Source organism: Trematomus bernacchii, unplaced genomic scaffold (assembly GCF_902827165.1).
Source record: "Trematomus bernacchii unplaced genomic scaffold, fTreBer1.1, whole genome shotgun sequence".
Lineage (NCBI taxonomy): Eukaryota > Metazoa > Chordata > Actinopteri > Perciformes > Nototheniidae > Trematomus > Trematomus bernacchii.
This window is the reverse complement of record NW_022987644.1, coordinates 2,024,660-2,041,202: the sequence shown is the minus strand read 5'-3', so window position 1 is coordinate 2,041,202 and position 16,543 is coordinate 2,024,660. Positions and strand designations below refer to the sequence as shown.

At 38.7% G+C, this 16,543-nt stretch overlaps 1 protein-coding gene across 2 annotated transcripts in view; it reads right to left on the bottom strand.

The window, feature by feature from the left end:
- Positions 1 to 16,216, bottom strand: part of LOC117485224 — a 103,913-nt gene extending 87,697 nt beyond the window's left edge. The window contains exons 1-5 of one of the 2 annotated variants that reach the window (XM_034133770.1): positions 16,105 to 16,216; positions 15,960 to 15,992; positions 14,928 to 15,227; positions 14,027 to 14,290; positions 13,609 to 13,920 (exon numbers count right to left, since the gene is read on the bottom strand). In XM_034133770.1, coding sequence (XP_033989661.1) covers positions 13,609 to 13,920; positions 14,027 to 14,290; positions 14,928 to 15,227; positions 15,960 to 15,992; positions 16,105 to 16,141 — 946 coding nt within the window. In that variant the 5' untranslated portion in view covers positions 16,142 to 16,216. The remainder of the gene's footprint in view (positions 1 to 13,608; positions 13,921 to 14,026; positions 14,291 to 14,927; positions 15,228 to 15,959; positions 15,993 to 16,104) is intronic. The other variant, XM_034133771.1, reaches the window with a different exon arrangement.
- Between the last annotated feature and the right edge of the window lie 327 nt (positions 16,217 to 16,543).

Genomic DNA, 16,543 nt, shown 5'->3' with positions numbered 1-16,543 from the left:
CGGGAACAAACTAAAGTAGGAGGAAAACAAAAGTGAAAGTACCAGTGCCTCAATCTCACACTACAAATGTGTTTAATTATATGTATTGTTTATGTCTTAAACTATTTAACCAGCAGATAAATATCTTAAAACATATTCCTCACTAAAAAAATAAATAAAACACTTACCACTTATATCTAATGTATTGTAGAAGCCTTATATTATTAGGTTTTGGATTTACAAAGTCTAAGGTTTGAACCATGGCGAACAACAACTCATGTGTCAGGATGAAAAGAGATTATTTTGTGTTCAAATTCAGTCAAGTCCAGAAGATGAATCAGTCAATCATCATTCTGTTTTAGAGAAAGGTTTTGAAAACTGAACTATGACCTGATGCTGGTGTAAAAGAAAAGTTCCCAAAATAAGTGACTTTGTTCCATTTTGCAATAATGGAAAAGTCAAAACAAACCTCAAGACCAGGCAAACTTTGATAAAGACATTTGTTGGCCTAATGGTGGTACAAACTACAGAAAGAAAGAAAAAGGAAGAACATACTGACCTCCAGACCAGACAAACGTAGGTTCACTCTGCCAACTGTAATACACTGGATCTCCTCTTCCTGCTTTGCACACATATCCTGCTGTGTGTGTTTGTCCATCAATGATGAAGAGATCCTGTTTAGTCCCATTCTCGCTGCCAGGTAGCAGCTCATAGCCGTAGGAGTACGACAGTTTGGGAAAAGCCTTATACCAGTAGAAGCTCCAGCCAGCAGAAGGATGATCAACCCTGCAGTTCAGAGTTACTGAGGCTCCAGGACTCGGCCATGATGGAGACACAGTGAGGACAGGCTTAGGTCTGTCTGTTGGAAAACAACATTTCACAGAATGATAACATTATGATGTATAATTGGTGGGTTACATGCACTCCTTGGATCCTACATATTTTCTGCATACAGTATGTAAAAAACTAATTTAAGTGTGAACTGTACTTAAATATAATAACCAAAATACTATTTGTATATACAGTAAACAAAAGTTAACTGATAATAAATGACTTACTCTCAGAAACTGTCAATGTGAAAACAATCCATTTGTCTGGTAATAAAGTATAACAAGGTTTGTTGGTGAAGTATTATCTTTATGTAAATGCTTTGATGTAAGAAACTGATCCCTGTCTTCTTATTCTTATTTTAATACTCATTATTTTGTGATAACGAAAAGCACAGGATTGTACAGTATACTTCACCAGCCTACAGTATACAGCGTCAGTGGAGCTGTTCAAACGTTAAAACATTACAATAATGTACAGATTATATATTAGAACTTGTCCAAACTGCGTGTTCACATCAACATGGCTCATAAATAAATAACAAATGTTTTTATTGAACTTGGTCATGGTGGTATTACTTTGATCACTTACCTGATACAGTTAGATAGATTTTATTGCTTTCCTTTACAAGATACAAAAAGTAAAATGTGTTTTCTTTTTGTCAAAAACAGTATTATACATTGACCAAACGGATGCTGTTTGGAGAGTTACATCGGTAGATTTGTCTAGAATGAGTAAACAAAAAGTATGAAAATTGTATAATTACCTTGAGCTTGTCCACGGTAAAGTAAATTCAGAACTGAAATAAGTATGAAACTAAATCAGACATTATCAAACTGACAGAAATATATATTAACCTCAGGCATTAAAAACGTTTTATCAATGGCAATTAAAACAGGAAAAGTACTCACAGAATGTGTCCCATCTTCACATCCAACACTGATAATCTGCTTCTGAGAAATTCTTCTACTTTGTGCAAATAGAAAGACTGAAACTGCAGCATATGAAGAGCAATCAGGAACTACAGAGAAACAAATGCAATGTAATATTGCAAACGGAAGTTGTTTTTTTAACTTCTTTACACGGTCAGGGCTTCCTTCCCTTTTACACAAAGCTCACACAACTGAGCAGCTTTTAACACAGCACATTTGGTTTAGGTGTCCTCTAATGATGAACAGAGAAAAGGTGTTAACATATCCTTCCTGATGTAGATAAGATCATCCTGTGGGCTCGTGATTCTTCACAGATAATTCTCTAAAGGCTGCTGCATAAAGTCTTTCTAGAAAAAATAAAGTGCATACAGTTTTAAGAAGGAGATACAATTGCAGGCGTCATTCTCACTTTATAATCCATGGGCCTTCTCACCAATATTTCATATGAAAATGTCTGTAACAGCTTTAACCAAATAGTTGAAACGCAGTGATGGAGTGTTATGGAGGAATTCAAGTTTAAGTTTAGAAACAACCTCACCCACAGGAAGTCTCTCATAGTGTCTTGACCAGAAGTGAACGTGAAGAGAGACAAAGTCCAGCCCCCTCCTCGAGATAGACTCTATCTAGTTTAAGGGAGCAACATTTCATATCTATATCATTAGTAATAAAGCAATCATTTGAATACAGAAAATGTTTTTTCTAGGTGCAACATTTGATCCATAGTCGAACAAAGATTATGTTAATTCCATAAAAATGGTCGAAATAAAAATACCACAACACTTCAGTAGCTGTGTAGTTTTAAATGTGGTGAGTAGTCAACATTGAAAGCTTCCACTTCCATGCATCAGTGCTAAGCTAAGGAAGTGAACCGTAAGCAGTCAATTGTTTAGTTATTAGTTAGGAGTTACATGACATCAGACCCTGCTGCCAGACTTCAGAAGGACTATTTGTGTACAGTAGGTCAAGTATCAGATACAGTAGTTTGACACCACCTTGTGGTCATATATCAAAATAAATCTTCTATTATAACTGCACAGTGACTGGAGAAAAAGTAAAATAAATATCTTCAGTAAAACATACTTACATAAATTGGACAAACTAATGTTTGCGGTAGTGCGTCAGTAAATTCCCTTCTTCCATCTCTCCACATACAGCATATTGTTTGTATACATTTACACGCACTTTGAGGGGAAATTAAGGGATTTATGGATACAGCACTCAACACTCATGAAACAGAACTGTATATATTTAAATAATCTAAAATCCTTGATCACAAACAATAACAAATAATTTAAACTTGTTTATTTTATTAACACCTCAGTCCCTCCTCTCTCCTATCTTTATCTTATCTTATGTTACCTAGTTAGCATTCTTTCTTTTATTTATGCATATTTGACTAATCACTCCATTTTAAACTGTATTTTTAATTTTTTACTGTCCTATAGTACACACTGGAATGATTTCCTACCTTATTGTTTACAACTATATTAAATAAAGGTGTGCATTGGAAATATGTACATAAATGGTGACCTAACCGTTTGAGACCCACTGAGATAACTTAGTCTAAAGTTAACTATCTAAACCAGGGGTCGGCAACCCCTGGCACGCGGCACCGTAACCAGTGGCACACTAGGAATAAGTGGAATAAATAAGTGGAACAAATATTTAAATTTTATTTTCGGATCCTGAACGAGACCGCTCCCCGTTACCTGCAGAAGGAAGCCATGCACGCAACACAGCCCCGCTCTCTTTAACATATGCTACACAGGCGCGGACTGGCCATCTGTGTGTTCTGGAGAAACACAGAACGGACGGTCATCATTATTATTATGGCGTTTAAACAATTATTTAAATTTGTTTAAACGGCATCATGTAAGTTGCGCTGACAGGTGAAAGAGGTCCACAAACTGCTTCCCCGCCCTCCTGTTGACAGTTCACAAGCGTCGCGCTCTTCACCCCCCCGTTGACAATTCAAGATCGTCGGCACACTGATCAGAATTTTTCTTTTAATGGCACTTCATATGAATAAGGTTGCCGACCCCTGATCTAAACCCTCAGAGAGTCCTTTACCTCACGGAGCTGTAGTTATCAGCCTCTCAGTCTGACAGGCGAGAGCTCTCCCTCTCCTTGTTGTAGAAACAGCTTCTAATGTCCGTTAGCTCTGAGCTAGCACCAGCTGCTAACAACAAAAATCCCCGTAACTGGTGCGCTCTCTCTCTTTCTAGCTCGCTCTCACTCAGTCAAAAGTCACTAGTGCCAAACACACACACACACACACACACACACACACACACACACACACACACACACACACACACACACACACACACACACACACACACACACACACACACACACACACACACACACACACACACACACACACACACACACAGCAAGTGTGCAGGTGTGCGTCATATGAGAGGCCCCACCTTACATTTTCGGTCACAGATTTGGGGAAATTGGTCCGTGCGCAAAGCATTGTGGGGATTTTAAGACCGCAGAGTCTACTCATGTGCAGCCTCGATATTTCTCCAAACGGAGTACGCCGGGCTCGGTAGATTTCCAAGTATCCTGGAGATTGGAACAGTACTTCGGCGGCACTCGATGACGTAGTATGCTTGAAATAGTGGCTCTGGAACAGCTTTACTCGCGATTGAGAAACACCCCCTGTGTGTGTCCTTCTCCTCCGTGACGATAACGGCTTGAGGTTAAAAAATAATAATAAACGAATTTGAAACTGGGGGGGGGACACACAAACGGGCAGACAGCAGAGCTCGGGGCAATAATGCAGATTTGTTTGACTTTTTTACACTTTGTTGTTGTCCTCCTTTCCTCCGCTCTTGTCTCTGATTGTGATTGTGTGCATTCGTGTGTGTGTGTGTGTCCGCCAAGACAATGGTAGGGGAAACACTGCACACACACACACACACACACACACACACACACACACACACACACACACACACACACACACACACACACACACACACACACACACACACACACACACACTGAAGGAAAAAGATATGATTCTACACTGTATTGAAGTAAACATGTATTGTTTGAACGGGTTTTGATAATCACTTAGAAAAAGAATGTTATTCTCACTTTTAAACTCACTGATCCAGAGATTCTGTGTTTCACACACCAACATTGGCTGTTATCATCTCTAAGAGCCAGATGCTGTTTCTAAGTCGTTAAAGACATCGTAAAATAGGAAAAGATCCCCTGGGAAAGGAATGTAGAGTAAGATAAGGTAAAGATAAACATTGACTTTTGACCTGGGGTGGCTTGGGATCTCACATGCTGGGCAGACCTCTGATTGAACCCGGCCAGAAGCGAATCCAGCCAATCAGGACACTTGGGGGAGGTTAGCAGTTTAAACAGCTCCTCCCCAGGGGTTCTCTGATTCGCTTGGGAGAAAAGTGGGAAGGAAGAATCGACAAATCTCCGCCCCAAAGACAGATAGAAATACTGACGTTTGTGTGTGTAAAATTGCTTTTGGGTTTGGTGAGTGGCAGGTCCTGAGAACTGTGTCCGTATCGCATCACAAACCTGAAGTCCAATTTCTTTTTGGTTTGATGAGTTGGCGGGTCCTGACGCATTTGTCCGCATCGCATCACAAATCTAAAAGCCCGGGGTACCTCGAGTACTCTGTATAACTTGTATATGTGTTTGGTTTCCTACTAGAAGTAAACTCAGATAATTTGTTATAACTTTGATTCCGGTGTTTTCAATTCCTTTCTTAATTTAATAGAGATCCAGCCTCATCCAACGAACGGCGCGTAGCAGAGGTATTCTACGCCAACAAGTGGTGACTCCCGACGTTTGTGAGCGGATCTCTAGAAAGGAACACCGACAGCCAGGGGACAGAATCCAGTCCAGGGGGAGGACAAAGAGACACTGTTGACAACTGCAAGCGCGCTATACACAAAAGGTGAGCAGACACCTGTTTTGAATATCAAAAATCTATGATTGATTATACTAAAACTTTAGAGTTGTCAGCAGCGTTCTCAGTGTTTTTAGTCACGGTGGGAAATACAATACATATTCTAGTTAAATTAGATTATTAGTGCTTAGAGTCGGGTAGTTCAGTCCTTACCTAAGGCACAAAAGTGCTCATAAGAGGCGGGTATTCAGTCCCGTCCTATGACCCACTAACAACGAACGCTGTAACGCTGTAAAAGATGTATGGGGTAAATTCCCCGCAAGTCAAAATAACATTGATTAATGCGGTTAGCTTGCAGTGCGTCTATTAAAGGCTGCAAAAGGCGTAAAAAAGGGTTGCATTCCCCGCAGATCATGATAAGATTGATTAATGCGGTTACCTTTCGTGGTGCTTTAAATGTATAAAATGTCTGTAATTGTTATATGGTGGGTGATAGAGGAGGAGAGAGACGCGACCTCCAACTAATTATTTGGAACGACCGTATCTCATCACAAAACTGTTGTGGGGATAATCAGGCTCATTAAACGTGACGATAAAGAGATTTTGTTGACTGAGTTTTTAACTCTTGACCTGAAGTCGCAATCACCGTGAGGAGATTGTAGAAGCCTACTTCTGGAAGTCACGCTATCTGTTGAAATAAACATCGCACAATAAAAATTTGCCTGAATGTGATATGATAAGGTATGAGAAGCTCTGTGTGATTTTTTTAAAGTCAAATCTGTGTAATACTTGAGAGACAGAGAGCAACGAGAAGGTGGTATAATGTCTGAGACCCTACCTCCACCCTAAGGAGATAAGGGCTCACAAATGCCACTTATGAGTATCCCATCTAATACTCCTAAAGGAAAACACATTGTTAGACCTGATATTCAGGGATAAGGAATGTTGGAAATAGTAATGGAAGATATTGAAAATCTTAAACTGGATCAACCAACCATGTTAGTGAACCCTGCTAATATGGAGCTAATACATGTAGAAAGAATAGCAGCAGCTCTGGCAAAGACAATAGGTCCTAGCATGCAAGCACAGAGCGATAATATGATAAGGGCTATTAAACTGACCCTTTTTGGGAATGGGATTTTCCGTTACACAACAGAAGACTCAATTCAGGCCTTAAAGAACGCTTTACAAACTAGTCAGGGAGAGTTTAATGTGTTGCTATGTTGCTCAAAAGGGAACTTACACTTTTGGGAAGAGATCTCCCTTTCTCTGTCCTGAGGTGCTGCTGACTCAAAGCAGCATACAGGGTCAAAGACAGGCGTGACCTCTGGAGAGGAAGAAAATCTAAATCTGAACAGACCACAGAGCCCATTAAAAGGTTTTATGGCCTCTACACTGAGAGGAAGATCTGGAGATTGTAAGGAACTCTCCCTGAATATCCACCCCCACACCATTGAGGGGAAGAGTGTTCCTTTCACCAATAAACAAATCATCTCTTAACCAAGTCAGATTTCAAAATAGCCATACCTCAAGTTGTTAAGAAAAGAGGGAGATTCAAAAAGTTATCGATAATTGCCCAGTATATTAAATAAATACAAACAGACACGTATCAATATAAGTCAGATAATGTAGACGAGGTCAATCATGGAAGAAGGCTGACATTTAATGCCTGATATATAAGTAATAGTAATAATAAATATATAGCTGATATTAAATAACTGATGTATAAGGCTCGATATTTCTGAAAATAGGAACACCGTTAACGGAGTTCTATTTCAGTAAAAGGGGGAAAAGGATGGGATATACATCAGACAATATGTATGTGAGATTATTACGTTTTTAGGAGAAATTTATCAATTTAAAATACTAGTTATGGTATTTTTTGTTTTGTTTGATTTGTTGCTTTTAAGAGAAATTGATACAGTTAAAATAATCTAGCTTTGGTTATTTTTTGTTTTGTTAGTTTGTTCCTTTTTGTTTTATTTTTATTTTTGTTCTATTTTTTAATTTAATTTTTTAATTTTTAATTTTTAATTTTTTATTTTAATTTTTTATTTTTTATTTTTGTTTATTATTTTCTGCATAGTCTCTTGTCCACACTCCAGTCTAGTTGGTGCCGCCAATAAACACTAAAGAAGTAGAAAAGATGATTTCAAAACCATATTTCCAGCAACTTAAGGGCTTGGTATGAGACTTCTCCATACAGGCTGCTGACGTCAAAAGGGGGACCCGAGAAACACAAGGCCAACACAGCAGATTACATCTGGTTGGAGGGGACCTCCCATGCCGTTCGCCTAGATGGAAAGGGAGACAACTGGTACCACTGGAGCCAGTGTGCGGTCGGGAAAAACACCTGCGAGGACCCTGGACGACATCAGGACAGAGTTGGCCCTCGTCGCGAGGACCCTGGACGACATCAGAACAGATCTGGCTCTCGTCAAGGCAGTCGACCCAGGAGGCGCCATCAGCAGGCCGGAGGAGGAGGATCAGGACATCTCTCCAGCAGTCGACCCAGGAGGCGCCATCAGCAGTCCGGAGGAGGAGGATCGGGAGGACATCTCTCCAACAGTCGACCCGGAAGCCGCCATCAGCGGGCCGGGGGAAGACAATCAGGCCACATCTCTCTAGCAAGCACCCCAGAAGCCGCCGTCAGCGGGCTGGGGGGACGAAGACATGGCAAACCAAGACGGCACAGGGAACTCCATTTCCCGCTGAAACAGGTTGATATAGCCGGTGTGGAACTTTGTCTGAACAATCAATTTTTTTTGAGGAACTTTCAACTTTATTTTTATATCCCACAATATAAGGGATTGGTATTTTTTATTCTACAGAACTATGTGTTACCAAAAGAGGGAAAAGTATGATAATGTCTTTTCTGATTTCTGTGGCTACTTTTATTGCCATTTTGGTGACATGTGGTTGTTGTTGTGTGCCTTGTATCTGCTCATTGTGTGTTAAGACTCATCAGTTCCACCATTGAGGGAAGAGTAAAGATGACTCAGCTGACAAGGACTTTGCTTTTTAGACATATTTTATTCTCCCTCCACTGTCATAATAAGTTGTTGTTGTGGACTGTTCCTAAAGGTTTAAAGTGCTCTATATCCCAACTTCTGATGGGTTTATATAAATGTTGGGACAGACACAGTAAGAAGAAAATTGACAGTGGTAATGTTTCAAATGCTATATGTTGATCTCGTGAGGTGAGATCAAAAGAGGGATTGAAGGAAAAAGATATGATTCTACACTGTATTGAAGTAAACATGTATTGTTTGAACAGGTTTTGATAATCACTTAGAAAAAGAATGTTATTCTCACTTTTAAACTCACTGATCCAGAGATTCTGTGTTTCACACACCAACATTGGCTGTTATCATCTCTAAGAGCCAGATGCTGTTTCTAAGTCGTTAAAGACATCGTAAAATAGGAAAAGATCCCCTGGGAAAGGAATGTAGAGTAAGATAAGGTAAAGATAAACATTGACTTTTGACCTGGGGTGGCTTGGGATCTCACATGCTGGGCAGACCTCTGATTGAACCCGGCCAGAAGCGAATCCAGCCAATCAGGACACTTGGGGGAGGTTAGCAGTTTAAACAGCTCCTCCCCAGGGGTTCTCTGATTCGCTTGGGAGAAAAGTGGGAAGGAAGAATCGACAAATCTCCGCCCCAAAGACAGATAGAAATACTGACGTTTGTGTGTGTAAAATTGCTTTTGGGTTTGGTGAGTGGCAGGTCCTGAGAACTGTGTCCGTATCGCATCACAAACCTGAAGTCCAATTTCTTTTTGGTTTGATGAGTTGGCGGGTCCTGACGCATTTGTCCGCATCGCATCACAAATCTAAAAGCCCGGAGTACTCGAGTACTCTGTATAACTTGTATATGTGTTTGGTTTCCTACTAGAAGTAAACTCAGATCATTTGTTATAACTTTGATTCCGGTGTTTTCAATTCCTTTCTTAATTTAATAGAGATCCAGCCTCATCCAACGAACGGCGCGTAGCAGAGGGATTCTACTCCAACAACACACACACACACACACACACACACACACACACACACACACACACACACACACACACACACACACACACACACACACACACACAGGCTGTGCTCCACCCTGGCGATAAGCGCTTGCGTACATAAAATTAAAATGAAAACACATTTGAAAAGTGGGGGGGACACAAACAGGATTTTGAAAAGTGGGGGGGACATGTCCCCCCTGTCCCCAGTGGAAATTACGCCCATGCTCATGGACAATGTAGAAACACAGTAACGTATATTCACATTTTGAAATCATACGAGATAATAAAGTGAGAGTACTAGCAGAAAACATATTATATTTTAAGTGCATTAAGGGTTTTGGTTACCATTTAAAAATTGTAATGACAATAACATGTTTGAAAAATATAAAATGTTCTGCCTTGTTTTCTTCCTGGACAGGCTTTACTGCTTTGATTGCATTGAAATCATGCAATAAAGATAAGATTTGTGGGTTGATGTTTTTTTATTGGTGACAAGCGTTTGAGAAATTCCATCATGTTCTTAGTTATTTTGGTTAATCTGCTTCACACAATACAGAACATTTGTATTATTAAAAATTAGATAAGATAAACCAAGTTATAAAAACAAAAAACTTCTGCAGATAAATTCAAGGCATTAGATAATTTGAAATATCTGAAAGAAAACAAATACATTGTACAAAAGGTGTGTACTTCAGTTCCTTTGAATCTGAAAAGCTTGTTTGACCTATTGGTGGTGCTGTGACTTCAGATGTTTTGGCTTTTGCAAGAGACTACTTCTGAAGATAACTTCAAGTCATTAGATAATTTGTGGGCACCCTGTGGTAGCATCTAGTAACAATCATTCACTGAACAGTACATGCAGGTATAATTGCATTTGGGTTTTATTAATAATATATTTGTGTGTCCACTGTGTGCATCTACAGTGCTAAAGCATGTGTCCATACTGCATATATTAGTATCTGGCTCTAATATCACTCAATGTACAACAAGGTTCGAGCCACGTGATCTGAATCAGACATTTAACAGATAAGGTGGTAGTACAATGTTTTACACTAAATATAAGTACACAGAAAGTAAGAACAGTTGAATTGCAAAGCATTCACCATGTTCCTAGAAAGGCATTTTTTTTAAAAGGCACTGCGCTATTTACACAAAAGCAGCAAATACACTCAATTGCTGAAACAAGGATGTTGTTTTTCATGTTTTTATCCGCTCCATTGGTTCTGTCCATGAGGATGTCTTTATTGATCTGGAAGAAACCAAAATAAGTTATTATCATTGGGTCATTACTGCTCATCGTACTGTCTATTTTTGAATAAAACAATGTTTGTTAATGCCAATTCATTTGTGTGTGAACATATTTACATTTGCCATTTAATAATTATGATATTTTAAGTAATGTATCATTAAACCAAGACATTACTGGAAAACAACATGCTGTATAACAATGCACAAAAAGTGTAAAAGCTTTATTTGGTGGATTTGCTCATTGCTGAAACTGGCAAGCAGCACAGCACATTATAAAAACGTTTAGTATATTTATGTGTATATGTATAAAAGTGTTTTGTACTTGACATTACCTGCAGCCACATTTGAGTAAAGGCTCTCTTCTGGTTCATTACTGGCACCTGTTAGAAGAAATACAATAATGTATCAAAGGACAATTCCTGTACTTTATTGAGACACTGCTGGCCACTGCAGTAGTATTTCTATTACTCCATGTTAAACACAGATACTGTACCATTTCCAGCTTCTACAGGCCCTCCTATTGTTTCATAGAGACAGCGATCACCTACAGAGAAGTGAAAATCAGGCCACATTTTAATCACAATTAAGGCCAAAAGTTAAAATAAATCATATTATCAAACCGGACAATGGCTGACCATGGAGGAGAGTAGAATATTGTGGCATGTTTTGAATTTCATCCTGGTTGATCATGTGGTCTGTAGCAGGGCCCTGATTGGTCCTCTGAGATCTGTTGGGCAAAACACATGTTGTAAATGAAGTGGATTTATGAAAGGAACATATGACTGCTGTCATGTTCATAATAAAAGAAAATAGAGCGTTGTACCAACCTGATACAGCATGAATCTGTTAAAAAAATAAATGTACTACTATATTATTTTGCATTGCGAAAGTGTTCTACTGTTAAAACAGCACGTGTGGTTACATTAGAGTCAATCTGATATCAGAAGAAAATTATCTCACCTTTTGACTTTCTGTATAAATGCAGGAACAGCAGCAGGAGAATAATCAGTACAACTCCACCAAGCAGCCCAACGATCAGAAGAATGGGAAATTGAGAGGCTTTTCCAGGCCCGGACGCTGCTATTATAAGTAATCTTTATTAATATTTATTTTATATTAAACGTTCCTGTTATAGATTAACTGTATAAAACATCTCTCTTAAACAAACACAGTTTAATTCAGATGAAATTAAGCTTTCTTTATCTCAGACTGTAACACAGCTTACAAAAAAGGAAGGGTTTTTAAATCATACTTACATTTGACTGAGAACCAACTCTCTGGTGACGTCCTACCATCTGCTGAATCTCTCTGTTTACATTTATAAAAGCCTTCGTCTGACTTTGACACTGCAGAGATGGTCAGCTCCTTCCTGGTATCGTTCTGGATGAGTTTGTCATCTTTATAGAAATCCACATTATAAAGAACAGTTCCTGTCTTGAACTTGCAGCTAAGAGTGACAGAACGTCCCTCAGCCACAGGATGGACAGGACTCACCAGGATCATTTCATAATCTGAAAAGAAATTAAAGAATATAAAGGCTTTGACAGAGTCATCAGCTTTTGCAGATTTAATATGTTTATGCACAACTGGCCTAGTCTGGCAGAAGCTGAAATGTCAGGTAGATGTATGAGAACATTTAAACACAGAATATTATCTTTGATCTTTGAGAGAAGTAACCCTGGAAATCACTTCGCAAATTAGCCTTTTTTATGAAGTTTTACTAATTTGAAGAGACATTTGGCTAATGCTTGTCACCTTCACATTTCAAAACAACATAATACTTCAGAAACAAACATTTTAAATAATTAAAACTCACCATCTATGGTGATGTTGACTGCATTACTGAACTGTCCTGTTTCAGACTCACACCAGAACACTCCACTAACCCAGCTGCTGGTTATTGTGCATGTGGATCCAGTCATTTTCCCCGAGGAAGAACAGGGATAAAGGTATGATTTCGTAAACGTCCTCACTCTCCACTCTGTGGAGTTTCCCTCACAGCTCAGTGACACAGACGTTGTGGGGAAGTGCTGCACACTGTCAGGACTCACTGTGAGAGACGCTGCTGAATTCAAATCTGAAACACACAAAGAGTGAACATTTAAACCATGCAGACTGAAAAAGACAATGCATTGGTATGGCAAAACCGCCACTTAATTTACCCTGAAAAAACAAACGGGAACAAACTAAAGTAGGAGGAAAACAAAAGTGAAAGTACCAGTGCCTCAATCTCACACTACAAATGTGTTTAATTATATGTATTGTTTATGTCTTAAACTATTTAAGCAGCAGATAAATATCTTAAAACATATTCCAAACTAATAAAGAAAACACTTACCAGTTATATCTAATGTATTGTAGAAGCCTTATATTATTAGGTTTTGGATTGACAAAGTCTAAGGTTTGAACCATGGCGAACAACAACTCATGTGTCAGGATGAAAAGAGATTATTTTGTGTTCAAATTCAGTCAAGTCCAGAAGATGAATCAGTCAATCATCATTCTGTTTTAGAGAAAGGTTTTGAAAACTGAACTATGACCTGATGCTGGTGTAAAAGAAAAGTTCCCAAAATAAGTGACTTTGTTCCATTTTGCAATAATGGAAAAGTCAAAACAAACCTCAAGACCAGGCAAACTTTGATAAAGACATTTGTTGGCCTAATGGTGGTACAAACTACAGAAAGAAAGAAAAAGGAAGAACATACTGACCTCCAGACCAGACAAACTTAGGTTTGCTGTGCCAACTGTAATACACTGGATCTCCTCTTCCTGCTCTGCACACATATCCTGCTGTGTGTGTTTGTCCATCAATGATGAAGAGATGCTGTTCAGTCCCATTCTCGCTGCCAGGTAGCAGCTCATAGCCGTAGGAGCTGTAGGAGTGGTCTGACTTTTGGGTAACAGCCTTATACCAGTAGAAGCTCCAGCCATCAGAAGGATGATCAACGCTGCAGTTCAGAGTTACTGAGGCTCCAGGACTCGGCCATGATGGAGACACAGTGAGGACAGGCTCAGGTCTTTCTGTTGGAAAACAACATTTCACAGAATGATAACATTATGATGTATAATTGGTGGGTTACATGCACTCCTTGGATTCAAACAAACATTTTAAATAATTAAAACTCACCATCGATGGTGATGTTGACTGCATTACTGAACTGTCCTGTTTCAGACTCACACCAGAACACTCCACTAACCCAGCTGCTGGTTATTGTGCATGTGGATCCAGTCATTGTCCCCCAGAAAGAACAGTGAAGAAGGATGTCAGATTTCATAAACCTCCTCACTCTCCACTCAGTGGAGTTTCCCTCACAGCTCAGTGACACAGACGTGTTGGTGAAGTGCTGCACACTGTCAGGACTCACTGTGAGAGACGCTGCTGAATTCAAATCTGAAACACACAAAGAGTGGACATTTAAACCATGCAGACTGAAAAAGACAATGCATTGGTATGGCAACACTGCCACTTAATTTACCCTGAAAAAACAAACGGGAACAAACTAAAGTAGGAGGAAAACAAAAGTGAAAGTACCAGTGCCTCAATCTCACACTACAAATGTGTTTAATTATATGTATTGTTTATGTCTTAAACTATTTAACCAGCAGATAAATATCTTAAAACATATTCCAAACTAAAAAAATAAAGAAAACACTCACCAGTTATATCTAATGTATTGTAGAAGCCTTATATTATTAGGTTTTGGATTGACAAAGTCTAAGGTTTGAACCATGGCGAACAACAACTCATGTGTCAGGATGAAAAGAGATTATTTTGTGTTCAAATTCAGTCAAGTCCAGAAGATGAATCAGTCAATCATCATTCTGTTTTAGAGAAAGGTTTTGAAAACTGAACTGTGACCTGATGCTGGTGTAAAAGAAAAGTTCCCAAAATAAGTGACTTTGTTCCATTTTGCAATAATGGAAAAGTCAAAACAAACCTCAAGACCAGGCAAACTTTGATAAAGACATTTGTTGGCCTAATGGTGGCACAAACTACAGAAAGAAAGAAAAAGGAAGAACATACTGACCTCCAGACCAGACAAACTTAGGTTTACTATGCCAACTGTAATACACTGGATCTCCTCTTCCTGCTCTGCACACATATCCTGCTGTGTGTGTTTGTCCATCAATGATGAAGAGATGCTGTTCAGTCCCATTCTCGCTGCCAGGTAGCAGCTCATAGCTGTAGGAGTACGACAGTTTGGGAACAGCCTTATACCAGTAGAAGCTCCAGCCAGCAGAAGGATGATCAACGCTGCAGTTCAGAGTTACTGAGGCTCCAGGACTCGGCCATGATGGAGACACAGTGAGGACAGGCTTAGGTCTGTCTGTTGGAAAACAACATTTCACAGAATGATAACATTATGATGTATAATTGGTGGGTTACATGCACTCCTTGGATCCTACATATTTTCTGCATACAGTATGTAAAAAACTAATTTAAGTGTGAACTGTACTTAAATATAATAACCAAAATACTATTTGTATATACAGTAAACAAAAGTTAACTGATAATAAATGACTTACTCTCAGAAACTGTCAATGTGAAAACAATCCATTTGTCACAGGTAATAAAGTATAACAAGGTTTGTTGGTCAAGTATTATCTTTATGTAAATGCTTTGATGTAAGAAACTGATCCCTGTCTTCTTATTCTTATTTTAATACTCTTGAATTTGTGATAATGAAAAGCACAGGATTGTACAGTATACTTCACCTGCCTATACAGCGTCAGTGGAGCTGTTCAACCGTTAAAACATTACAATAATTTAGAGATTATATATTAGAACTTGTCCAAACTGCGTGTTCACATCAACATGGCTCATAAATAAATAACAAATGTTTTTATTGAACTTGGTCATGGTGGTATTACTTTGATAACTTACCTGATACATTTAGATAGATTTTATTGCTTTCCTTTACAAGATACAAAAAGTAAAATGTGTTTTCTTTTTGTCAAAAACAGTATTATACATTGACCAAACGGATGTTGTTTGGAGAGTTACATCGGTAGATTTGTCTAGAATGAGTAAACAAAAAGTATGAAAATTGTATAATTACCTTGAGCTTGTCCACAGTAAAGTAAATACAGAACTGAAATAAGTATGAAACTAAATCAGACATTATCAAACTGACAGACATATATATTAACCTCAGGCATTTAAAACGTTTTATCAATGGCAATTAAAACAGGAAAAGTACTCACAGAAAAAAACCCGTAGACAGAGCCAAGTGTGTCCCATCTTCACATCCAACACTGATAATCTGCTTCTGAGAAATTCTTCTACTTTGTGCAAATAGAAAGACTGAAACTGCAGCATATGAAAAGCAATCAGGATCTACAAAGAAACAAATGCAATGTAATATTGGAAACGGAAGTTGTGTTTTAACTTCATATCCTTCCTGATGTAGATAAGATCATCCTGTGGGCTCGTGATTCTTCACAGATGGTCAGTAATGATTGATGCTTATCTAAAGGCTGCTGCATAAAGTGCATACAGTTTTAAGAGGGAGATACAATTGCAGGCGTCATTCTCACTTTATAATCCATGGGCCTTCTCACCAATATTTCATATGAAAATGTGTGTAACAGCTTTAACCTAATAGTTGAAACGCAGTGATGGAGTGTTATGGAGGAATTCAAG